The sequence below is a fragment of the Dromiciops gliroides genome, chromosome 3 (genome assembly GCF_019393635.1).
Source record: "Dromiciops gliroides isolate mDroGli1 chromosome 3, mDroGli1.pri, whole genome shotgun sequence".
Lineage (NCBI taxonomy): Eukaryota > Metazoa > Chordata > Mammalia > Microbiotheria > Microbiotheriidae > Dromiciops > Dromiciops gliroides.
In genome coordinates this window covers 646,626,807-646,648,015 of record NC_057863.1, presented here as the reverse complement: position 1 = coordinate 646,648,015, position 21,209 = coordinate 646,626,807, and the positions used below count along the sequence as shown (strand labels likewise).

Below are 21,209 nucleotides of genomic sequence, written 5' to 3'. Positions count from 1 at the left end.
CTTAAATATTCAAAGCCAGGTCTCTCAAGGACATTTCTGAGGTTGTCCAAAGAATTCACCCCACCAGGAAGGAGTAAGTGGAAAATAGATTCTTTTGTACAGATTGCTGGAGGTGGCAGGATCTAAGAGAGTGCTGACAAAAATCAAAGCCATGTCCCTCAGCCCCTCCCTGGTAAAAGCTCACCTTGTAATATTAATTCTCTATTATTGTGCTATAAGAAATGACAAACAGGACGATTTCAAAAAGGCCTGGAAAGACTGACATGAACTGATGTATAGTGAAGTGAGCAGAACCACTTCATTTTGCTCTTCATTATTTTGTGCAAATTTTCCCATGTTTTCCCCAAACCAACAAGCTCATCATTTCTTCTAGCATAGTGGTATTCCATCACAATCATATATCACAACTTGTCCAACCATTCCCCAATTGACAGTATCCCTGAAATTTCCAATTCTTTTTCAGCACAAAGAGAGCTCCTATAAATATTTTAGGACATAAGGGGTTCTTTTCTCTTTTTGCAAATCATGTTTCAAAATATACATGATAGTGGCATTGCAGGGTCAAAGAGTATGGGCAGTTTAATAATGTCTTGGGCATAATTACTCTCCATCGTGGATTCTCTGATGTATATTGAGATAAGCCCTCTGTGTAAAAGACTTTCCTCATTGTTTACATTCATAAGGTGTCGTTCTAGTGTGGATTCTCTGATGTTTCTTAAGAGTAGACCTAAAGGTAAAAACCTTTCCACACTGATTACATTCATAAGGCTTCTCTCCAGTGTGGATTAACTGATGTAGATTAAGACTACTTCTATGTTTATAAGTCTTTCCACATTGTTCACATTCATAAGGTTTCTCTCCAGTGTGGCTTCTCTGATGCACAGTAAGATAACACCTCCGAGTAAAAGCCTTTCCACATTGTTCACATTCATAAGGTTTCTCTCCAGTGTGGATTCTTTGATGTTCCTTAAGAATAAAACTACTTGTAAAAGCCTTTACACATTGTTTACATACATAAGGTTTCTCTCCAGTATGGATTCTCTGATGGTTATTAAGAATTGACCTACATGTATAAGCCTTTCCACATTGCTTACATTCATAAGGTCTCTCTCCAGTGTGGATTCTCTGGTGTACATGAAGTTTAGAGCTTTGTCTAAAAGTCTTTCCGCACTGTTTACATTCATAAGGTTTCTCTCTAGTGTGGATTCTCTGATGAGCAGTAAGATTGGAGCTGGATCTGAAAGCCTTTCCACACTGATTACTGTCATACAGTTTCTCTCCAGTGGCGATTCTCTCACGTGCAGCACAGATTTCTCTCTTGTGAAGTTTGTGAGTTTCTTCCAGAGAAAGGCTTAGCTCTGCATTACTTTCCTTTATTTCAAGTCTGATCTCTCCTTCTGAAAGAAACAAAAAACAAAACAAATAGACACTGATACAAAACACACACACACACACACACACACACACACACACACACACACACACACACACTCCCTTCCCTCCACTGGCAGAACAAAACTTCATTTACATTCTATTTCCCCAAGCAAAGAAAAAATCTCCAGAACCAATCATTGTATAATGTCATTAGCTCACATCCCAAGGATGATTTAATTTACAAAGAACTTCACACTCAAACACACTGGATCCTCACAACAAATCTGTGACACAGAAAAGGCTGGCATATTCATTACATTCAGAACTCAGGTCATGACCTTAGAATGCCAGGGTGACTCATTCCAAATCCCAGCAGCTCAGACTAGAATAGAAACCCTTTGACTGGGCATGCTCTGTCCACAGTAGTAGACATATTATCTCCACTTTCCTTCTTTCCATTTCTCTTTCATTGTTTGCACGAGATTCTGAGCTCCTAGATAGCAAGGACTGTCTTTTACCTTCTTTTGCATCCTCATAGCACAATGCCTAAAAACAGAGGGTGCTTCATCATGGTTTACTGATTTCCTGACTGGACCCCTGCCCTGTACCTCAATCCCTGTTATCTGCTCTCTCTCCTGGCTGGTAACTGCACCTTCAGGCTTCAGCCATGTTTGTCTCTTTCTTGCATTTAATCATTCCTAAGTCGTCACCTTTGACAGGTTCTAGGCCTGATGAAACCCTACCAGACCCAATATTGAAGATCTCAGAGGCTTCTTTCTAGATCCCTAAGCATTTCATGCTATGGGATACCTGCTCATTTCTACCTCCCTGCTTCCTAAACTGAGATAGTGGTCACCTCCATACACCTGGCCAACATTTCTCCAAGAATGGGACAGAGATTCAGCCACAAAAGGCAGCAGCTTTTACTCCACACTCATGTGCTACTGACTGAGGGAGAGAAAATCATGAATCCAGGCTGCCTATACTACAAATGTAGGCTCCTTAATCTCATCTGGGCCCTCATTATGGCAAGGCAATGGTTTGACATCTCCCTAATGGACTCCTTGGGCCACTCCCCACAGTAGCTTTTCTAAATCTTTTCATTCATCTCCAACCCTTCCTTATGGCTGCTCCTGCCCCAATCACCATCTACACCAACTCACCTGAGAACTTAGTCTCTTATTTTACTGAAAAACAAAACAAAGACCTGGACATTTTATCAAGGGCTATCTTATCCTCTCATCTCACATCAATCAGATGCCTTCTTTTCCTCTTTGGCCCAGTCACAGGTGACAAGATCATCCCTCAGCTTGCTAAAGCAAACCCCCTTATGTGTACAAATGGTCCCATTCAACTCCATCTTCCATGTGAACATATTGCTTCCTCTAGTAACCCCATTTTTCACTAACTTGCAATCTCTCCCACACTAATGACTCCTCCCCTATTGCCTCAAATAAAAGCACTTTTGGTTATTTTCAGCAAGGCAATGATCCAATATAACTCTGAAAAACATATGAAAATTGCATCCATCTACAAAGAAAGAACTGATGTTATCTGAAAACAGACTGATACACATTTTTTTGGACAATTCCTTATTCTGCAGCTTTGTTTTTATCTGTTTTTTCTCATAACCTAGCTAATGTAGAGATGTTTTCCATGACTACTCATGTATAATTTATATTGAACTGCTTGAGTTCTTGGCCTGGGGGGTGGGAAGGGAGGAAAAGAAGTTGGAACACAAAGTTGTTGTTTTTTTAATTGATGTCAAAATTTGCTTTTACATGTAATTGGAAAATTAAAAAAAAAGAAAAGCACTTTTATATCAGAGCACTCTAACTTGATCCATGCCTCCTCATGAGATGCTGTTCAATAGCTGGAAATTGCCATTTAGAATGGGTGTCTCCAATGCCTTTCCTGAGCTTTCTCTGAAACTCTCTGCCCCACTTCATAATCCACCTGAAACCTTTTCTTCCAGGATTACCAATAATCTTGAAATCAATCAATTCAATGGCCATTTCTTGATCCTCTTCCTTGACTTCTCTGCAGGCTTTAACACTGTCAATCACCACCATTTCTTCACACTCTTCTCTCTAGGTTTTAGTGACATTACTCTCTGTTGGTTATCTTTCTACTGTCTCCAAAATGAAACTCTCTTTTCCCCCATGCTTGTGTCTTTCTACTTTCCTGATGCTCTCTGAGGGATCCTTCCAATGGTCCAGTCTTACATCTCACTGCCTCTCACACATTCACACTTCTTACCCCCATATTCAATCTCTTGCAAAGTCCTGTGAGTCCTCCTTTGTAACCAAATCTCTCTTCCAACACTGTCCCTGTCTTCCTTCAGGACCCAATCTTCTCCCATCTGCGATACTGGAAGAGCCTGATGGTTGGTCCATTTGCCCCAAGTCTCCTCCCAATCCAGTTATTCCTCACCCCAGTTGTGAAGTCCATCTTCCTAAAGCTCTTAACTGACCATGCCACACCCTACTCTAGTGGCTCCCCAGCAAAAGGATCAAATATAAAATCCTCTGAAGGGCTGTGTGAGCACTTCTTCACCTATCCCTCTGCTACCCTTCCAGTCTTCTTTCAACCTGTTTCCCCATTATATGGTACAATCTAGTGATATGGGCCTCTTTTCTGTTCTGTGATCAGAACACTCCACTTCCTGACTCCATGGGTTTTCCTCCCTATCGCTGTTGCCAAGAATCCTCCCCCTGCCTTCCCTGAAGCCGCAACTGGAGCCCACATTCCTCAATAATTTCCCATTCCCCTGTAAGTGTAGGGCCTTCCCTCTCCTGACCACCTCCAGTTTATTCTGCCCACAGCATATTTCTACAGAGTTGTTGGCTTGTTGTCTGCCCAACTAGACTGTGAGCTTCATAAGAACAGGAGAAGTGCCTTGCACCTCTTTGTCTCCATGTTGCTTAGCACAGGGCCTTACATGTAATAGGCACTGTAAGAGAGAGCTTTTAATGGATAACCTAATCTCTTTATGAACTTCCAGGAGAATTCCATGGCCACAGATTTTTTTTTAATTATAAAAGTATTTTATTATTAGTTTTCAACTTTGGACATTATTTTTATAAGATTTCTAATTCCAGATTTGTCTCACTCCCTTCTTTCCCTCTCCCTTCCTCAAGACAGAAAGCAATATGATAGAAATTATATATGTACAATCACATTTAAAATATATCTGCATGGGGTAGTAAGGTGGCACAGTGGATAAAGCACTGAGCCTGGATTCAGGAGGACCTGAGATCAAATCCAGCCTCAGACACTTGAGACTACTAGCTGTGTGACCCTGGGCAAGTCACTTAACCCTCATTGCCCAACACACAAAAAAATATGTGCATTTGTCATGTTGTGAAAGAAAAATAAAAACAAAAGGGCAAAACCTTAAAAAAGAAAAAAAAAAAGAAGAAAGAGCATGGTTTAATCTGCATCCAGATTTCACAGTTCTTTTTTCTGCATGTGGTGAACATTTCCCATCATGTGTCCTTTGGAATTATATCTTGGATCACTATATTGCTGAGAAGAGTTAAGTCTATTACAGTTGATCATCACACAATGTTGCTGTGACTGTGTACAAAGTTCTCTTGGTTCTGCTTATTTCACTCAGCTTCAATTTACATAAGTATAGGTTCTTCTGAAACCCGCCTGCTTATTGTTTCTTACAGCACAATAACATTCCATTACATTCATATACCACAACTTGTCCAGCCATTCCTGAGTTGATGGGTAGCACCTCAATTTCCAATTCTTTGCCACCACAAAAGAGCAGCTATAAATATTTTTGTACATGTGGGTCCTTTCCCCTTTTTTATAATCTCTTTGGGATACAGACCTAGTAGTGGTATTGCTGGGACAGAAGGTATGCAGTTTTATGCATGCCCGCAAATTACAGACAAGGACTTCTTACAGGATCATACATGATCCCTGAAAGCCAGATAAAAGGACGTGGAGTCCGACCCCTTCGTTTTACAGATTAGGAAAATGAAGCTCAGTGATTAGCCCAGGATGCTGCTGCTAAGAAATATCTGAAAACAAATTCCAAGGTTTCCTGCCCTCAGATCTAGCATTTGCTTCACCACAACCCCTAGAGGTCTCTTGTAATCACTACTCTCTTAAACTTGCCTTCACCTCACTCACCTGGACAACAGCTCCTCAGGGCTACTGGCTCCAATATTCCTGGTGCTTCCCTTTGCTCAAAATAAGAGATCACATCTTCTCTGGAAACTGGAATCCCTGGGTAAGGAAATCAGAGATGAGGATGGAGAGAAACTTGCAATTTAGTTCTCTTTAGGGAAAGGAGAGGATGCAGGGCCACTTCATTTTGAGGATCACCCCCTTATGTTGACACATGTGAGTCTATACTCCCCTGTTAGTGTTTGTAATGCAAGTAACCCCAAATAGCATGTTTTCTACAACCAGTTCTGAGAAATAACCAAACCCCATACCCTGCCAAAGCCCCCCCACCCTCCAGTCTTATCCTTTTCTTCAGTTATGTTCCATTCTGGGAGAAACTTCTAATCCCAAAAGTGGGTAAAAAAAGGGTTAATGGCCCAGCACAGCCTTGAGCCTGATCAACAAAGACCTTGGAAAATGAAAATTTGGGCTTCATGCACCTTCTCCATAGAAAATGGATTCATTCCAAAGATCCCACTCTCTAAAAATTAAAGAGAGCTGTTAATGCAGTGGAGAAAGCCCTGGGCTTCAAAGCAGGAATGCCTGAGTTACAGTTACTAGCTGTATTCTCCTTGGTAAGAAACTTACCCTCTGTTTGCCTCAATGTCCTCTCACCTAATTGGGAAGGTTATTGTAAGGAAAAATTAGCAGAACATTATTTAAATTTTATTTTAAATTTATAGAATAAAACAAGTACTTCTATAACACCGTACAACAAGAAAAATCATTTCAGATGAAAGTTACATCAACTATGCACAACTTGCTATTCCTTTCAAATAGAAAACAAAATTATCGTGTAAATTTTTTTCTTCCCTCCCACACCCCAGCAACCTAAGGATGACTACAATTAAACAGAAATAGGCGTGGGTTGTATAAACATACATATACATACATACATACATATATATATACAATTATATTACATACATTTCTATTTACCAGTTCATTCTCTGGATGGAGATAGCATCTTCCTTCATATATCATTTATAGTTGATTTGGGTTATTTATTATAGTCCAAATACCTTATTCCCTCAAAGTAATTCTTTTTTTTTTTTTTAGTGAGGCAATTGGGGTTAAGTGACTTGCCCAAGGTCACATAGCTAGTAAGTGTTAAGTGTCTGAGGCTGGATTTGAACTCAGGTTCTCCTGACTCCAGGGCCAGTGCTCTATCCACTGCGCCACCTAGCTGCCCCCAGAGGCCTTTTCTGAAGTTCCCCTCCCCAGTGTTATGCCCAAACACTTAGGTTTAAGGAGGAATGATTAAAAGTGTTTCAGGCAATAGTCCAAACCTTTAGGCATGTCAAGGGTCGGGTTAAAATGTTCCGAGAATCAGGGACAGGGAGTGAGGAAGACAGAATAACAAAATGCTAGGAGGAAAAATTCTCATGGCCGTAATGTTAAACAAGAAGCCAGGTGGTCTCATTGTCTTGTAGCCGTTCCTAGGAATATGCTGTAACTGTCAGTTATAATTTGATGAATGGTTTTTTATTCAAAAATGTTCTCACAAATTTATGTTTTGTTTCACTATAAGAGAACTGACAACCTGGAAAATAGAGTAGAGCTTGCTGCATTTTAGAAAAAACTGCCTCCTGTCGTCCATCTCTCCTTCTGCCCCCTTTCATGTTCCCCAGATCTGAAGCACAGGCTGTTTCATTGGAGTATTTTCTCCTTCACCTGATAATTCTGGAATTTGGCTACAATATTCCTTGGAGCTTTCCTTATGGGATCTCTTTCATGAGGTGATCAGTGGATTCTTTCAATGATGATTTATCCTCTGATTCTATAATACCAGGGCAGTTCTCCTTGATAATTTCCTAGAATATGGTGTCTAGAATCTTTTTCTGATCATGGCTTTCAGGCAGTCCAATAATTCTCAAATTGCCTCTCCTGGATCTATTTTCCAGATCAGTTGTCTTTCCAGTGAGGTATTTCATGTTTTCTTCTATTTTTTCAGTCTTTTGATTCTGTTTGACTGATTCCTGGTGTCCCATGGAGTAATTAGCTTCCATCTGTTCAATTTGAATTTTTTTTTTTTTTTAGTGAGGCAATTGGGGTTAAGTAACTTGCCCAGGGTCACACAGCTAGTAAGTGTTAAGTGTCTGAGGCTGGATTTGAACTCAGGTACTCCTGACTCCAGGGCCGGTGCTCTATCCACTGCACCACCTAGCTGCCCCCCAATTTGAATTTTTAAGGCACTGTTTTCTTCAGTAAGCTTTTGCACCTCCTTTTCCATTTGGCCAAATGAATTTTTCCCCATAAAAGTATTTTATTATTTTCCAGTTGCATATAGAAATAATTTTCAACATTTGTTTTTATAAGATTTCTAGTTTCAAATTTTTCTCCTCTCCCTCCTCCCCAAGACAGCAAGTAATCTGATATAGGTTATATAAGTACAATCACATTAAACATATTTCTGTAATAGTCATGCTGTGAAAGAAGAATGAGAGAAAAAAGGAACAACCTAAAGAAGAAAAACAACAACCAAAAAAAAGGAATAGTATGCTTCATTCTGCATCTACACTTACAGTTCTTTTTTTTTTTCTTCTGGATTTGGAGAGCATTTTTCATCATGAGTCCTTTGGAACTATGAGAAATGAATTTTTTAAGGAATTGTTTTCTTCAGTCAATCTTTGTGCCTCCTTTTCCAAGCTGTTGTTTCTTTGTGCCTCCTTTTCCAAGCTGCTGACTTTTTTCATAATTTTCTTGTGTGGCTTTCATTTCTCTCCCCATTTTTTCTTCTACCTCTCTCAATTGATTTTTAAAATCCTTTTTGAGCTCTTCCAAGAAGGCTTTTTCCCTCTTGAGGCTTCACATGTAGGCAATTTGAGAGTTTTGTCCTCATCTGAGTTTGTGTTTAGTTCTTCCCTATCAACACAGAAGCTCTCAATGATAAGAGATCTTTTTTGTTTCTTACTCATACTGCAGCTTATTTTTTTAAAGTTGAGGTCTGCTTCTGGGGCAGAAGGGTCATTGTTTCAAGTTTCTTGTGCTGGGGGATGGGGCTGTGTCACTGGCTTTCTGCTCTGAGGCCTCTATGGCTTGTGGATTTCTCACTGTCTTGGACTTGCTCCCTGGGCTTGTTCCAGGCACTGGGATGGCCTGGCCCAGTCAGGCCTGTCCTGTGTGTGGCCTTCTAGCTGGCAGCCTGCCCTCTCAGCTGGTGCTGGTGTATCTCACAACTGGCTGCTGAGCCAGGATAAAAGGGCCACAGCTAGTCTGCTGTGGCCAAGAGCTTCCTGCTGACTTGCCCAGACCTCCTCCATGCTAAGCTGTGCTCTCTGAGCTGCACTGCGCTCCCCTTTTGCCCGAGTGAGACTGACCTTTCCTAAAGTCTTCTAAGTTATCTCAAGTTGGAAGGTTGTGTGGTAAAAATTATTTGTGATAAAATTATTATTGCAGTTTTTAGCTGACTCATTTGGGAGGGGCCACACCTGGCCCACCCTGAAGTTACCTTTACTACTGAGGTCAGAAGGAGAACTCTCTATAGGCAGTTTTTGAAGGACCTCCCCTTTTGAAGGAGGAAGATTGTACGCTCCATGAGGGGAGGCAGAGGTTCTTCCAGAACAATCTCTCTTGGGCTTCTTCCCTTACTGCATGAGCAATGGTAGACTTTCCAGGTTTTGGTGACTTAATTATGGAAAACCCTAAATTCCTTTGAATTAGCTTAATTGGAAACAATCTGGGTATTGCATAGGTTAAATTTAGAGTATTTCTTCTTTTTTTCCCTATTTCCTTATCTTTGGTTTCACCTTTGTTGTTTAATTAATTCCTGAGTAATAAATCTGATCCTTCTGTGAATTAAAGCTGTAAGGCTCCTTTCTTATTGGCCTGGGAGAAATATTTAAAAGGGCAGTTCAGAGGGGAGGGTGAACTTAAAGGTCCCTCATATTTCCGGGACCCCAATATTCTGGCGAGTCACCCAATTAACGCTCCATATATCAAATTTTGGCCCTCATAGTTGTCTCTCTTTTTGTAGGTTCTATAGTTTCAGAATCTGTTTAGAGGCTTGATTTAATGTTATTTTTGAGGGAAATTTAGGAGAGCTCAGGCAACTTCCTGGCTTTTCTGCGCCATCTTGGCTCTGCCTTCAAAAAAAAATTTTGGGGGGGGGGGGCTTAGATGTACATTTTATTCAAAGTTTAAATATTCTTCAGACAATACAAGCTTTTCCAATGAAAGTTCTTGTGTACTTTGCTCAGACAACTGAAATTGAAGGCTGTGTGGCAGGTGAAGGTGACTCCTCCAGAGGGCTCTTCAGCCAGCTTCCCAGTTTTTGTCACAGCTTCTTCAATGGGTCCTACCATGTAGAAGGCCTGCTCAGGGAGATGGTCATACTGACCTGCCAAGACCTGTTGGAATCCCTTAATGGTTTCTTTCAGGGGTACCAATTTCCCCATGTGTCCCGTGAATACTTCAGCAACCTGGAAGGGCTGTGACAAGAAACGCTGGATTTTCCCGAGCCCAAGACTCTGTCAACTTGTCTTCTTCAGACAACTCATCCATATCAAGGATAGCAATGATGTCCTGAAGTGACATATAGTCCTGCAGAATCTTTTGCCTAGCACGGGCAACATCATAGTGCTCATTGCCAACAATGTTGGGGTCCATGATTCGGGATGTGGGGTCCAAAGGATCCATGGCAGGGTAAATGCCCAGCTCAGCAATGGCCCCAGACAGCACAGTGGTAGCATCCAAGTGGGCAAAGGTGGTGCCAGGAGCAGGGTCAGTCAAGTCATCAGCAGGCACATAGATGGCCTGCACAGAGGTGATAGAACCCTTCTTGGTTGTGGTAATTCTTTGTTGCAGGGTACCCATAACAGTGGCCAAGGTGGGCTGGTAACCCACAGCAGAGGGGATTCTACCTAGTAAATCAGACACCTCTGAGCCAGCCTGAGTGAATCAAAAGATATTATCAATGAAAAGCAGTACATCTTGACCCTCTTGGTCTCTGAAGTATTCAGCCACAGTGAGGCCAGTCAAGGTTACCTGAGCCCGAGCACCAGGTGGTTCATTCATCTGTCCATATACCAAGGCTACCTTGGAAGTGGTATCCTTCTGATTAATGACCCCAGACTCAATCATCTCTTGGTACAAGTCATTGACTTCCTGGGTCCGTTTACCAACACCAGCAAACACAGAATAAGCACCATAGGCCTTGGCAATATTGTTGATTAGCTCCATAATCAATAGTCTTACCCACACCAGCACCACCAAGACCAATCTTGCCACCCTTGGCATAGGGGGCCAAAAGACCCACAACTTTGATGCCAGAGACCAGGATTTCTTGCTCCATACTCATCTCTATGAGCTAAGGAGCATCAGCATGAATAGCAGCAAACTGTTTGGTCTTGACTGGCCCCCCTTTCATTGATAAACTCTCCAATCACATTCATGACTCTAACCAGCGTCTCAAGCCCCACAGGAATTTTGAGCAGGGTGCCAGAATCCAGGACCTTTTGCCCTCTCACCAATCCTTCAGTACCATCCATAGCAATGGTCCAGACCCAGATGCTGGGCGACCTACAGAACCAGCCTGGTCTCCCTGTCCTGCACTTGCAGGGCGTTGAGGATGGGAGGGAGGCCCTCATCAAACTGCACATCCACAACAGCCACGATGCTCCCGCTGGTCTCCCCACTCTTGGCGGCAGGGATGTCATGGCCACATAGTCCCGGCTCCATTGGAGCTCGGCTGGGGCCGCCTGAAGCAAGGTCTGGGCAGGGGGCAATGGTGCCAAAGTGCCGAGGCCCCAAACGGTGCCCAAGCCTGAGGCAACGGCAACACAGCCTAAGACCCCAACATGCTGGAGTCTGGGGAGTGACTCCAAAGTCATTCTTTTTTTTTTTTAGTAAGACAATTGGGGTTAAGTGACTTGCCCAGGGTCACACAGCTAGTAAGTGTTAAGTGTTGAACTCAGGTACTCCTGACTCCAGGGCCAGTGCTCTATCCACTGTGCCACCTAGCTGCCCCCTGCCCAAAGTCATTCTTAAAACAACATTGCCATTACTGTAATATAAAGAAAACACATGGCACAGCACCTGGCAAAATGGAGGTAGAATTCACTGCTTATTCCCTTCCCTTTTTTCCCATCATCTATGCTGGAATTTGAGGGCAAAACGAAGGAAAATGAAGGACAAACTTCCTATACCAGGGATATCATGTGTTTTAGGCTACCAAGTGATGCTTGCTAAAAAGAAGGCTACTCCAAATACAAGACCCAAAGGTGAAGGGTGGCAAGGAAAAGCTGCCTGAGCAGTTTTTAGAGATTTGGGAAACAAAAGTCATGTCTGGGTAGAGGCTCAACTCAATAAGCTCTAGGATTAGTTCCAGGTCTGAGATGCTTCCACACTGATTTGATCTTTGATCTGAGACTAACTGGAATTGGTAAGACACAACTTCAGGAGCAGCAAAGGAGACCCTCAGGTTCCTGTTCCACAATGCAAAGACTTTCTCTAGGAAAACCAAGCAGTAGGAAGGCCCTTGTGTCTTGGGCACCTTTCCCATTTGAGTATTTCATTGATGTTTCAAGCCCTGCCCACTCAGGAATGAAGATATTCCCTTTGATTGCAGACTCAGAGTTACCAGGGGAAGTGTCCTTACCCAGAGAGAGCAGGTTCTGGGCATTCTCCAGCATGACCTCCTTGTATAACTCCTTCTGAGGATGGTCCAAGAGGCCCCACTCCTCCTGGGTGAAATCCACAGCCACATCCTTGAAGGTCACCAACTCCTAAACCACCAAAAGTCATAAGAAGTAGAGATGAAATATAATTCAGAATTCAATAGTCCAGCCCTCATCAATTTCTATTTTTTGTTTTGTTTTGTGGGGCAATGTGGGTTAAGTGACTTGCCCAGCATCACACAGCTAGGGTCAAGGGTTTGAGGCTGGATTTGAACTCAGGACTTCCTGAATCAAGGGCCAGTGTTTTATCCACTTTACCACCTAGCTGCCCCAGTCCTCATCAATTTGCAGGAAGAAATTGAAATGCAGGGAAGAGATTTGCTCAAAGGTCATAACCTTTATGAGTGTCAGAGTCAAGTCTTGAAACCAGTCTTAAGAGCCTGACTGAATTTTGAGAAAACTATTTTATATAATCAGTTAGAATAAAGCAGAGCAATGTCTTGTTATGGAATTGATAACCACAATTTACTGAGAACTGCCTGGTTCCCACCTACTCCCCATTCCCAGGTCAATGAATTGCCTGGGGCTAACTAATCTTTGTCAGTTCTAGACTTTTGATTGTCTTATGGATCTCCCCCAAATGAACTATCCCCTCCCAAAGATTCCCCAGCTCACTCCCAGGACTTTAGGTTATTTTGTAAAATCGTCCATTTACATTAAGTAGTTTCTATTTAAAGTTAAGTAGCTTCTGTACTTAACTCAAGTTTGTTCTTTTACTACATATAAATCCTATCCTCAGTGCCCATCTTAGGATATTCCTAGCATTCTTGCTTTGCAATACACTGAGTTACAGCTCCTCTGCCCTGATTAAAAATGTTATTTCTCCTTTATTGATTGTTTCATGAATTTTCAGGCTGACAAAATGCATCTCCCTGGGTAATTAAGAAGAAAGGTTGTGTTTTATTTGTGAGGTAGATGGATTTGTGGGGGAGAATGAGAGAGGGTGATGGGAGATTTCATCATCACTAGAACTATTACATGTGATATGTTCTAAAGAAAATTCTGGGGGGCACAGTGGAGAAAGCACCAGCCCTGGATTCAGGAGGACCTAAGTTCAAATCTGGCCTCAGGCACTTGACACTAGGTGTGTGACCCTGGGCAAGTCACTTAACCCTCACTGCCCTGCCAAAAAGAAAAAAAGAAAAAAGAAAATTCTGCAAAGGGTTTATGAGAAGCTCATGAATACAGCAAATTCTAGGAAGAAATAATTTTATGTGATCACTGAAAAGAGAACAACGTTAAAGGAAATATCTATTTGTTTTTCCGAGAAGCTAGAATCAAGTCTTATCTGGATGAAAACATGAAAAGGATTCTACAGAGACAGTCATCAGAATCTGGATTGTACTGACTGGCATGAGACAGTTGCTAGCCAAGTGAAGAAGAGTTCTCTGTTGTTACACTGAGGGCTTGAGGCCACTCTGGGTAAGACACTGTTGATGGAGTAGGCAAAAAGGGGTTAAGAGATAACCCATCTACTGTAGCTAAAAAGGGTTAAAAGAGAAACTAAGGTTTGTGTTCTTATGAACAGTATTGTAATCAAGAGGGTTCAAGTCCCTATCAACCAACACCATGAACAGAAACAGTAAGTAGGGACCACTGACCGTTAATAGCCATTAAGATGCCGAGATGACAGGACACCTGGGAACCAGGTCTTACATACAGAGATGTCAAAGGGTGTGCACAGTTTCATAGCCCTTTATGCATAGTGCCAAATTGCTCTCCAGAGGGGTTGGATCAGGTCACAACTACCAACAGTGGCTTAGCATCTCACTTTTCCCATATCCCCTACAACACCCAACACTTTGCTTTCTTGTAATATTAGCCACTCTGATAGGTGTGAGGTGGTAGCTCAGAGTTGTATTCATCTCCAATTCTCTGATCAATAATGATTTAGAACATTTTTTCACACAGATTTGATGTCTTTGTCTGAAAAATGTCTGTTCATATCCTTTGGCCATTTACCAATTGGGAAATTACTTGTATCTTTATAAATCTGACTCCATTCTCTATATATTTGAGAAATGAGGCCTCTATCAGAGAAAATTGTTTCAAAAATTCTTTCCCAGTTTTCTGCTTTCCTTATAATTTTGGTTACATTGCTTTTGTTTGTGCAAAAGCTTTTTTAATTCTATAGAATCAAAAGGATCTATTTTATATTGTGTAATGCTTTCTCTATCTTCTTTGGTCCTAAATTCTTTCCCTGTTCCAAAACCTGATAAAAACTACTCCATGCTTTCTTTAATTTGCTTAAATGTGCCCATTTTGAACTTGTCTTGGTTTAAAGTGTGAGATGTTGGTCTAGACCTAGTTTTGGCCACACTGTTTTCCAGTTTTCCCAGTAGCTTTTCTGAAATAATGAATTTTTCTTTCAAAAACTTGGATCTTTGGGCTTATCATAGACTACATAATGTAAAGAATTGTTATTTGAGGTTTTTATGCCTCGGTGTGCACTGGCCTGGGGCTCTGCAAACCCCAAGATGCTCCACTCACTGGTTGTAGCCGTTGCCATGGCGCTGGCACCTCACATCATCACCATTCGCCAATGCCTACATGGGCCTGGCAAAATTATAACGAATGGAAGCCTAGTGAGGGCAGTCATATGACTGTCAGAGCGACCATCCAATTGGCTGGGGGCTGGGGGGTTTCTGGGATCGGGGGAGGAGAATTCACCATTCTAGCTGGACACTGGAAGGCGACAGGAATTCTGCTGTGTATTCTCAGCTGATTCCTGGGCAGTGGTATTTCTTCAGGTTGTATAATTTCCCTTTCCCCATATTATTTCCTTTCTCTTGATCCTACAGATCCTGTTTGTTTGTTTTTTAAGTTAATTCTTGTTAAAATAAATCCTATTCTGTTTGGAGGGAGGCTGCCGGTCTCCTTCCTTTCCCCAATATTGTGGCGAGCCGCTTAACTAACACTCCACAATTAAAAAATGGTCCCCACAATCACCATAGTCACTTATCATAGTAGAATTTGTACCTCTTCTATTCTACTGATCCATCTCTCTCTTTCTTAAGTCAGCAAAAGATTGTCTGGATAATTACCACTTTACAATAGTTTGGGATCTAGTCCTGCTAGACTACCTTCTTTTGCATTTTTTTTTCACTTAATGCCTATTTGTGTGAAGAAACAATCCATAAGGAAGGTATTTCCAGCTTCACAGACCATCCCCTATGTCTATGGAAATGGTTTCAATGCCTGATGTTGGTAGAGTCTGTGCAGAGACTGCACTTACCTGAGGTGGAGGTCTGAGGCTCCCAGGGGCCATTCCCTCTAGCTCCAGGCTCCCTGTGTAGGTAGCAAAGGAACCAATGTTGACTCCAATCTGTAAAGTTCCTCCATCTTGTCCCTGGTCTTTCTCTACCTCAGGCTCCGGCTTCCCCAAACCTTTGTGGCCCCACAAATGGAACACCCCCCAAAGCTGTTACTGAGAAATGTCACACACACACCTAACCAGGAAGGTTTTAATTCTACACCTTTCTAATGAACATGGGACAGCCTGCAGCCACCTAGAATGTCCTTCTCTACTTTAGCTCAGCATACAAAAGCCCATCTCCTCCACCCTGTAAATGGAGGAGGCAAAAAAGGGATAACAGATGAACTGAGGTTGAGTCCTTATTCATAGTACCTAAAAGGGTTAACAGAGAAACTAAGGTTTGTGTTCTTATAATAACCAAGAGGGTTTGTCTCTACCGACCCTCACCATCAATAGAGACAGTACCTAGGGACAATTAACCATTAACAGCTATTAATATTCCTACATGACAGGACACCTAGAAACCAGATCTTAAGAAAAGAGATATCAAAAACACAGAGACCCTCTGGGTCTGACAAGTTTAAGCATTTCTTTAGGAACTTGTGCAGAAAGGGCTAAATGTGTTCTTAGGGTCACCTCATGATGTGTAAACCCCCAAAACATCCCTAAGGAAAAAGGTACCCACTTTGGAGGTTGTCTTAGGACCCCAGGAAGTCCAAATGAGGATAAGACCCCCCCCCATGAACCTCCCACAAGGAGCAGATTAAGATGATGAAGAAATAACCTACTTTTTCTCACTATTGATGCAGGAGGTAAAAAGGGTTAACAGAAAAGCCTAAGACCCAAGCTTTAATTCAGATATGAGCTCTCAAAGGGAGTCAGACCCCAGTTAATGTTTAACTTACAAGTCAGGATGTTAGATTCTCTTACCCACAGTAATCAGTACCCATAATGGGAACAGAGGGAGCTAGGCTGTGAAGGCCCAAGACTATAACAATAAAGGAAATGACAGGAAATAGAAAGTTAGACTAGAAATAAATGAAAAATGAAGATGTTTTGAAACTAGCCATGGGAAACAGAAAGAGATGTGCGCAGAAAAGGCCAAATTTGTGCCCAGATTCAACTTATGATGAGCAAACCCTAAAAACACACCTCCATTTAAAAAGGTACCTGCCTCAGGGGTTGGCTTAGGACCCCAGGAACTCCAAAAAAGGACAGTCCCTTCTGTGTACTTCCCCAGGGTGGAGATTATTATAATGAGTAGGACAGGCCCTTCCTTGTACCTCCCCAAAGTTGGACATTATTATAATGAGACTGAAAATCAATCTATATGATAAACATAATTGACTTTTCTTTCACTATTTGAGAGTTACCTTTCCACTTTTCTGGTTCTGTCCCTGTGGTCACCCAAAGTATTGCAATAAAACTAGAGAAACTGAGTCATTGAGTCTTGTAATTCTTTTGGGATGACTCACAATCAATTTGACCCTAATTTCATCCCACATCACTGTGAATATAACTATTCTTCATCCCCCTATGTGAGACACCTCTGTGGTGCTCACCCTGTGGTCATTTCAATAAAACGTGGGAAATGGAGTCACTGCCTCTTGTAATTCTTTGGGATACCTCATGATCAATTTGATCTATTAAATCCACCCCCCACAACACTGCAATCTTAGTCCCATGCTGACCTCCTTTGTGCCCATACTCTGGGGCACAGCTATTTGTTGACCCTCATAATAAAACTGTTCTAATGTCCCTCCAACTTTGGTGTCTGGACTTGACCCAATACCTGCTTGGGACAACCCTTGGTCCCCTGCAGACTGACTTGGGGAGGGAGAAGGATCCCAGAGGGGGAGATGTCTCCCTACTTTCCCTAGAGAGGAAGCTGGCCTACAGAGATTTAGAGAGGGTGAGTTCCCACAGGAGTCATAAAGGCTCTGGCCTCACTCAGGGGAGAGACTCCAACCTACAGAGGGAGGGAGGCAGCAGAGAGAGGCAGGCTTGGAAGGGAAGAGGGTCTTCACAGGAAGCCTACTCCCCTCCCTCTCTTACTCCTCCTCTTCTGCCTCCTCCTCCTCTCCACATTCTCCTAGAGGCCCAAAGACAGAAGGGGCTTGGGATCCCAGCAGGGATGAGAGCACTCAGAGCCTCTATGGCTCCTGAGGCAGAGTTCTCTGCCCTCCCAGCATGCCCTTCCGCCCCTAACATACAGAACTCAGACTGACTGACTGATCTAGGAGGGAGAGAAGCAAAGGCGGGTTAAGGATGGGGAGGGCTCTGGATGGAGCAGCCCAGCAATGACCAGAGGAAGCCAGAGCCTGGAGACCAAATCCAGTCTGGGATTCAGCCCCGAGGGCTCTGAAAGAAGTGGGGGGGGGGCAGCTAGATGGCGCAGTGGTTAAAGCACCGGTCCTGAATTCAGGAGTACCTGAGTTCAAATCCGGCCTCAGACACTTGACACTACTAGCTGTGTGACCCTGGGCAAGTCACTTAACCCCCATTGCCTGCAAAAAACAAAACAAAACAAAAAAAGAAGTGGGGGCAGGAAGGCAGGAGCAGCTTCACTGGAGAAAGAAGGGGAGCAGAGCTACAGTGCTCAGGGCAGATAGGACAGCACTGGGGCAGAAGCGCTCGGGCTGAGCCTGGGAAAGCAGGAAGACTGTGTCCTGAGGTCGAACTAGAGCTAGGGAGGGCTCCTGGGACCCTCTGCTCAAGCTTAGGCTTGGAATCCCTCGAGGGAGACTGGAGCCAGCAGAGAGCCCCACGCCTGGGATTTGATAGGGAACTGGCCCGAGGACCTCAGGTTCAGATAAGGGGGGCAGGGAAAAGCTTTGGTAACTGTCCAAGGTGGAGCACTAGGGGCGGCAAGGGCGGACTCCGGGATCCCGGAAGGCAGGACAACTCCATCTCTCACCAGGAGGTGGGGACAGGGAACCCAACCCCCTGGGTCCTCTCATAGGGAGGCTGAGATCAGGACTCCGGGATCGCTATGGGCAAAGTCTGAAGTCTGGGAAATGATAGAGTGAGGCAGGAAGTTTGGGAAGTGATTGGGAGTCTGGAAAACATGTGGGGGCGGGGAGCCAGGCTTGGGAGGGAAACCTGCACCTGGCAGACCTGGAGGACACTCACAATGAGGTCAGAATGAGACTCAATGGCAAGAATAGCCAGCAGAAGCCAGGAAATATGGGGGACGGGAGGGGGGCCCTCTGGCTCAGACCTACCTCCAACCCGCATGCACAGAGCTGTCTTCCGGGAGGCAGAGAGAGCTCAGCTGCAAGGAAATAGACCTGGGCTCCAGGGAAGGCAGAGAACTCTCAGGTAAAAGACTTCCTGCTTCTGCCCCACCCCACAGCGCACTCGGGGAGGGTCTTCCTGTGGCCAAGAGCGCAGCTCCTGAGGCCCCCAGGATGGTCCAGCCCTTTCCTCCAATCAAGCTCTCCCAGCGCTCAAGCACTCAGACTGCCTCTTCCTCCCTAAGCCCTGCCCTCAGTCACGTGGAATGTCTTCTCCACTGCAATGATCCCTCCTTCCACCCTGAACTCCTCCCAGGCCTCCAAACTCCACCCCCGTGCTCCAACTCCATCTGGGCCAAGCCTCTCCTCTCTCCTCTCCAGTGCCTCCACCACCTCCCTCCCTCCAAGACTCTCCTCCTTTTTCTTCTGAGCAGAAAGACTGTCATGCCAAAACTGCGGCACCAGACTGACTGAAAGCAACGGACCCTGTACTTCGAGGAGCTGGCAGCTAATGGATACTGGGAAAACTGGGAGGCTACACACTATGTTAACTACAAATCAGGGTTGGATTGGACTGAGTTTCTCCCAGTCAGATGTGTTCTCCCATTGTTGTTATTTGATCCTTTACAAGTAGCCCAGAATGTATGCCAAATACACTTAAAATTCAGCTTTAAGGTAACATGATGAGGAACTATAAGAATAAGAAAGGTAAAGGATGTGTTCAGGGAAGATGAGTACCTCTTGTGAGGGTTGCCCAGCACTTTTGGGGGACAGCTTTCCACCTTTGGTGATTACCTGATCCACCTGACATGGGATTTAGGGTAAGTCAGAAGAATTTTCTCCTGTGAGGAGCAAAACCAAAGATGACCAGATATTCAGCACAGATATATAGAGGAATCAAGGGACTATTAATGTTTAGATTGGCCAACTAGATATCAGGACAGACACACCTAAAAAGTAAGGGGAAATAAAATTCTCTAACAGGAAAGTCACTTAGGTCAGGCTACTACCTGACTGGAGCTAAGAGACACTTGTGCCATCAGAGTAGTTTTTTTGTTGTTGTTGTTTTTAGCGGTTTTTTGTGGGGCAATGAGGGTTAAGTGACTTGCCCAGGGTTCCACAGCTAGTAAGTGTCAAGTGTCAGTTCAGATTTGAACTCAGGTCCTCCTAAATCCAGGTGGGTGCTTTATCCCTTGTGCCACCTAGCAGTCCCCCAGAGTAGTATTAATTTGCATTTCTCTAATCAGTAGTGATTGAGAACATTTTTTTTTATGTGGCTGTAGATAGCTTTAATTTTTCTTTCTGAAAACTGCATGTTCATATCCTTTGACCATTTCTCAATTGGGGAATGATTTATATTCTTATATATTTGACTCAGTTCTCTATATTTTAGATATGAGGGCTTTATCAGAAACACTGGCTGAAAAAAATTGTTTCCCACATGCTTCACTATTAGTCTTCTTGCAGCCCTTCCCGTTTACAGGTTCACAAACCCTTTGAAGGATTTGATTTTTTTCAAATCAAGGGATTTGAACTAAAAATTTGTCGGTGGCACCGTAAGCAGTAAATAATTGCTCAATTTGGTACTTGCATGTTCCATTACTGGCCCACACTGTTCACCCTCACCCTTCTGCTTACAGCACTAAGTGAATGAATATTTAATGTACCCAATAATGGAATGGGGGCAGCAGGAAGGGGTGGCCATCATGCTTTAATGAGGCTGGGGGACTAGCTGAGAAAAGTGGGGAGGGGTATAGAGGGCACAGCGTCATGGAGGGGTCTGGGAGGTGGAAGGGAGGGGTGGGAAAGGGTCAAGGGCAGAGAGCTTCCTCCCCCTCCTCTGGGTTACAGCAGGGAGGGTGGGGCAGCTTGGGTGGGTTTTGGGGGGACTTTGAGGCCCCCTTTTTATAGGGTTTTGGGGGAGAGACCAGCTCCTCTCTGTGCTGCCTTGGGCTAGATTGTGGACATCCCCAAGTGAGGAACCCCTCTGGGTTTTCTGCTGCTCTGAATTTGGACAGCTCTGCATGAGCTCTGGAAATCTATCCCAGCAGTGCCTGCAGCCACATATTTCTAGGATGTGAATTGTGGTTTATTCCTGATACAATGTGTAAGTCAAGCTTGATCTCTGGAACAGTTTGGACAAGACTGCCAGGTCCCCCTTGGCAATCTTTTTCTCATGAGTCATTTTATTAATAAGGCCAGCGGGTTATTAATAAAGGGATGGTCATTTGGCTATCAGACCAAAGATCCCTCATGGCATTGGGGTCACAGTATATATGCTCGTCAAAGAGGAGGTGTTCATGAGGGGGGGCAATCACCTCAGACTGGTTAACACTAAGACAGGTGTGGACTATAATAAAAAGGTTTGGGGATCACTGTGGGTGACTTAAGAGTGAAATATTAATTTCTCACACCTGCTAAAACTTCCTAACTAGAAGGGGAGGGGCTGATCAGGAGAGGAGAGCAAGATGCAATTTTAAC

At 43.6% G+C, this 21,209-nt stretch overlaps 1 protein-coding gene across 2 annotated transcripts; it reads right to left on the bottom strand.

Annotated features, from left to right (window-relative positions):
• Positions 1–513: 513 nt before the first annotated feature.
• Positions 514–18,997, bottom strand: LOC122746332 (zinc finger protein 566-like). 2 transcript variants are annotated; one of them, XM_043991859.1, is made up of 5 exons: positions 18,717–18,995; positions 15,472–15,524; positions 12,158–12,284; positions 5,524–5,619; positions 514–1,397 (listed from the first exon to the last, which is right to left on the bottom strand). In XM_043991859.1, exons 1-5 carry the CDS (start codon positions 18,727–18,729, stop codon positions 664–666), a joined length of 1,023 nt encoding a protein of 340 aa, XP_043847794.1. In that variant the 5' UTR covers positions 18,730–18,995; the 3' UTR covers positions 514–663. The 2 variants fall into 2 exon arrangements, with proteins under 2 accessions (XP_043847794.1, XP_043847795.1); XM_043991860.1 differs by lacking the exon at positions 15,472–15,524 and having other exon boundaries at positions 18,717–18,997.
• Between the last annotated feature and the right edge of the window lie 2,212 nt (positions 18,998–21,209).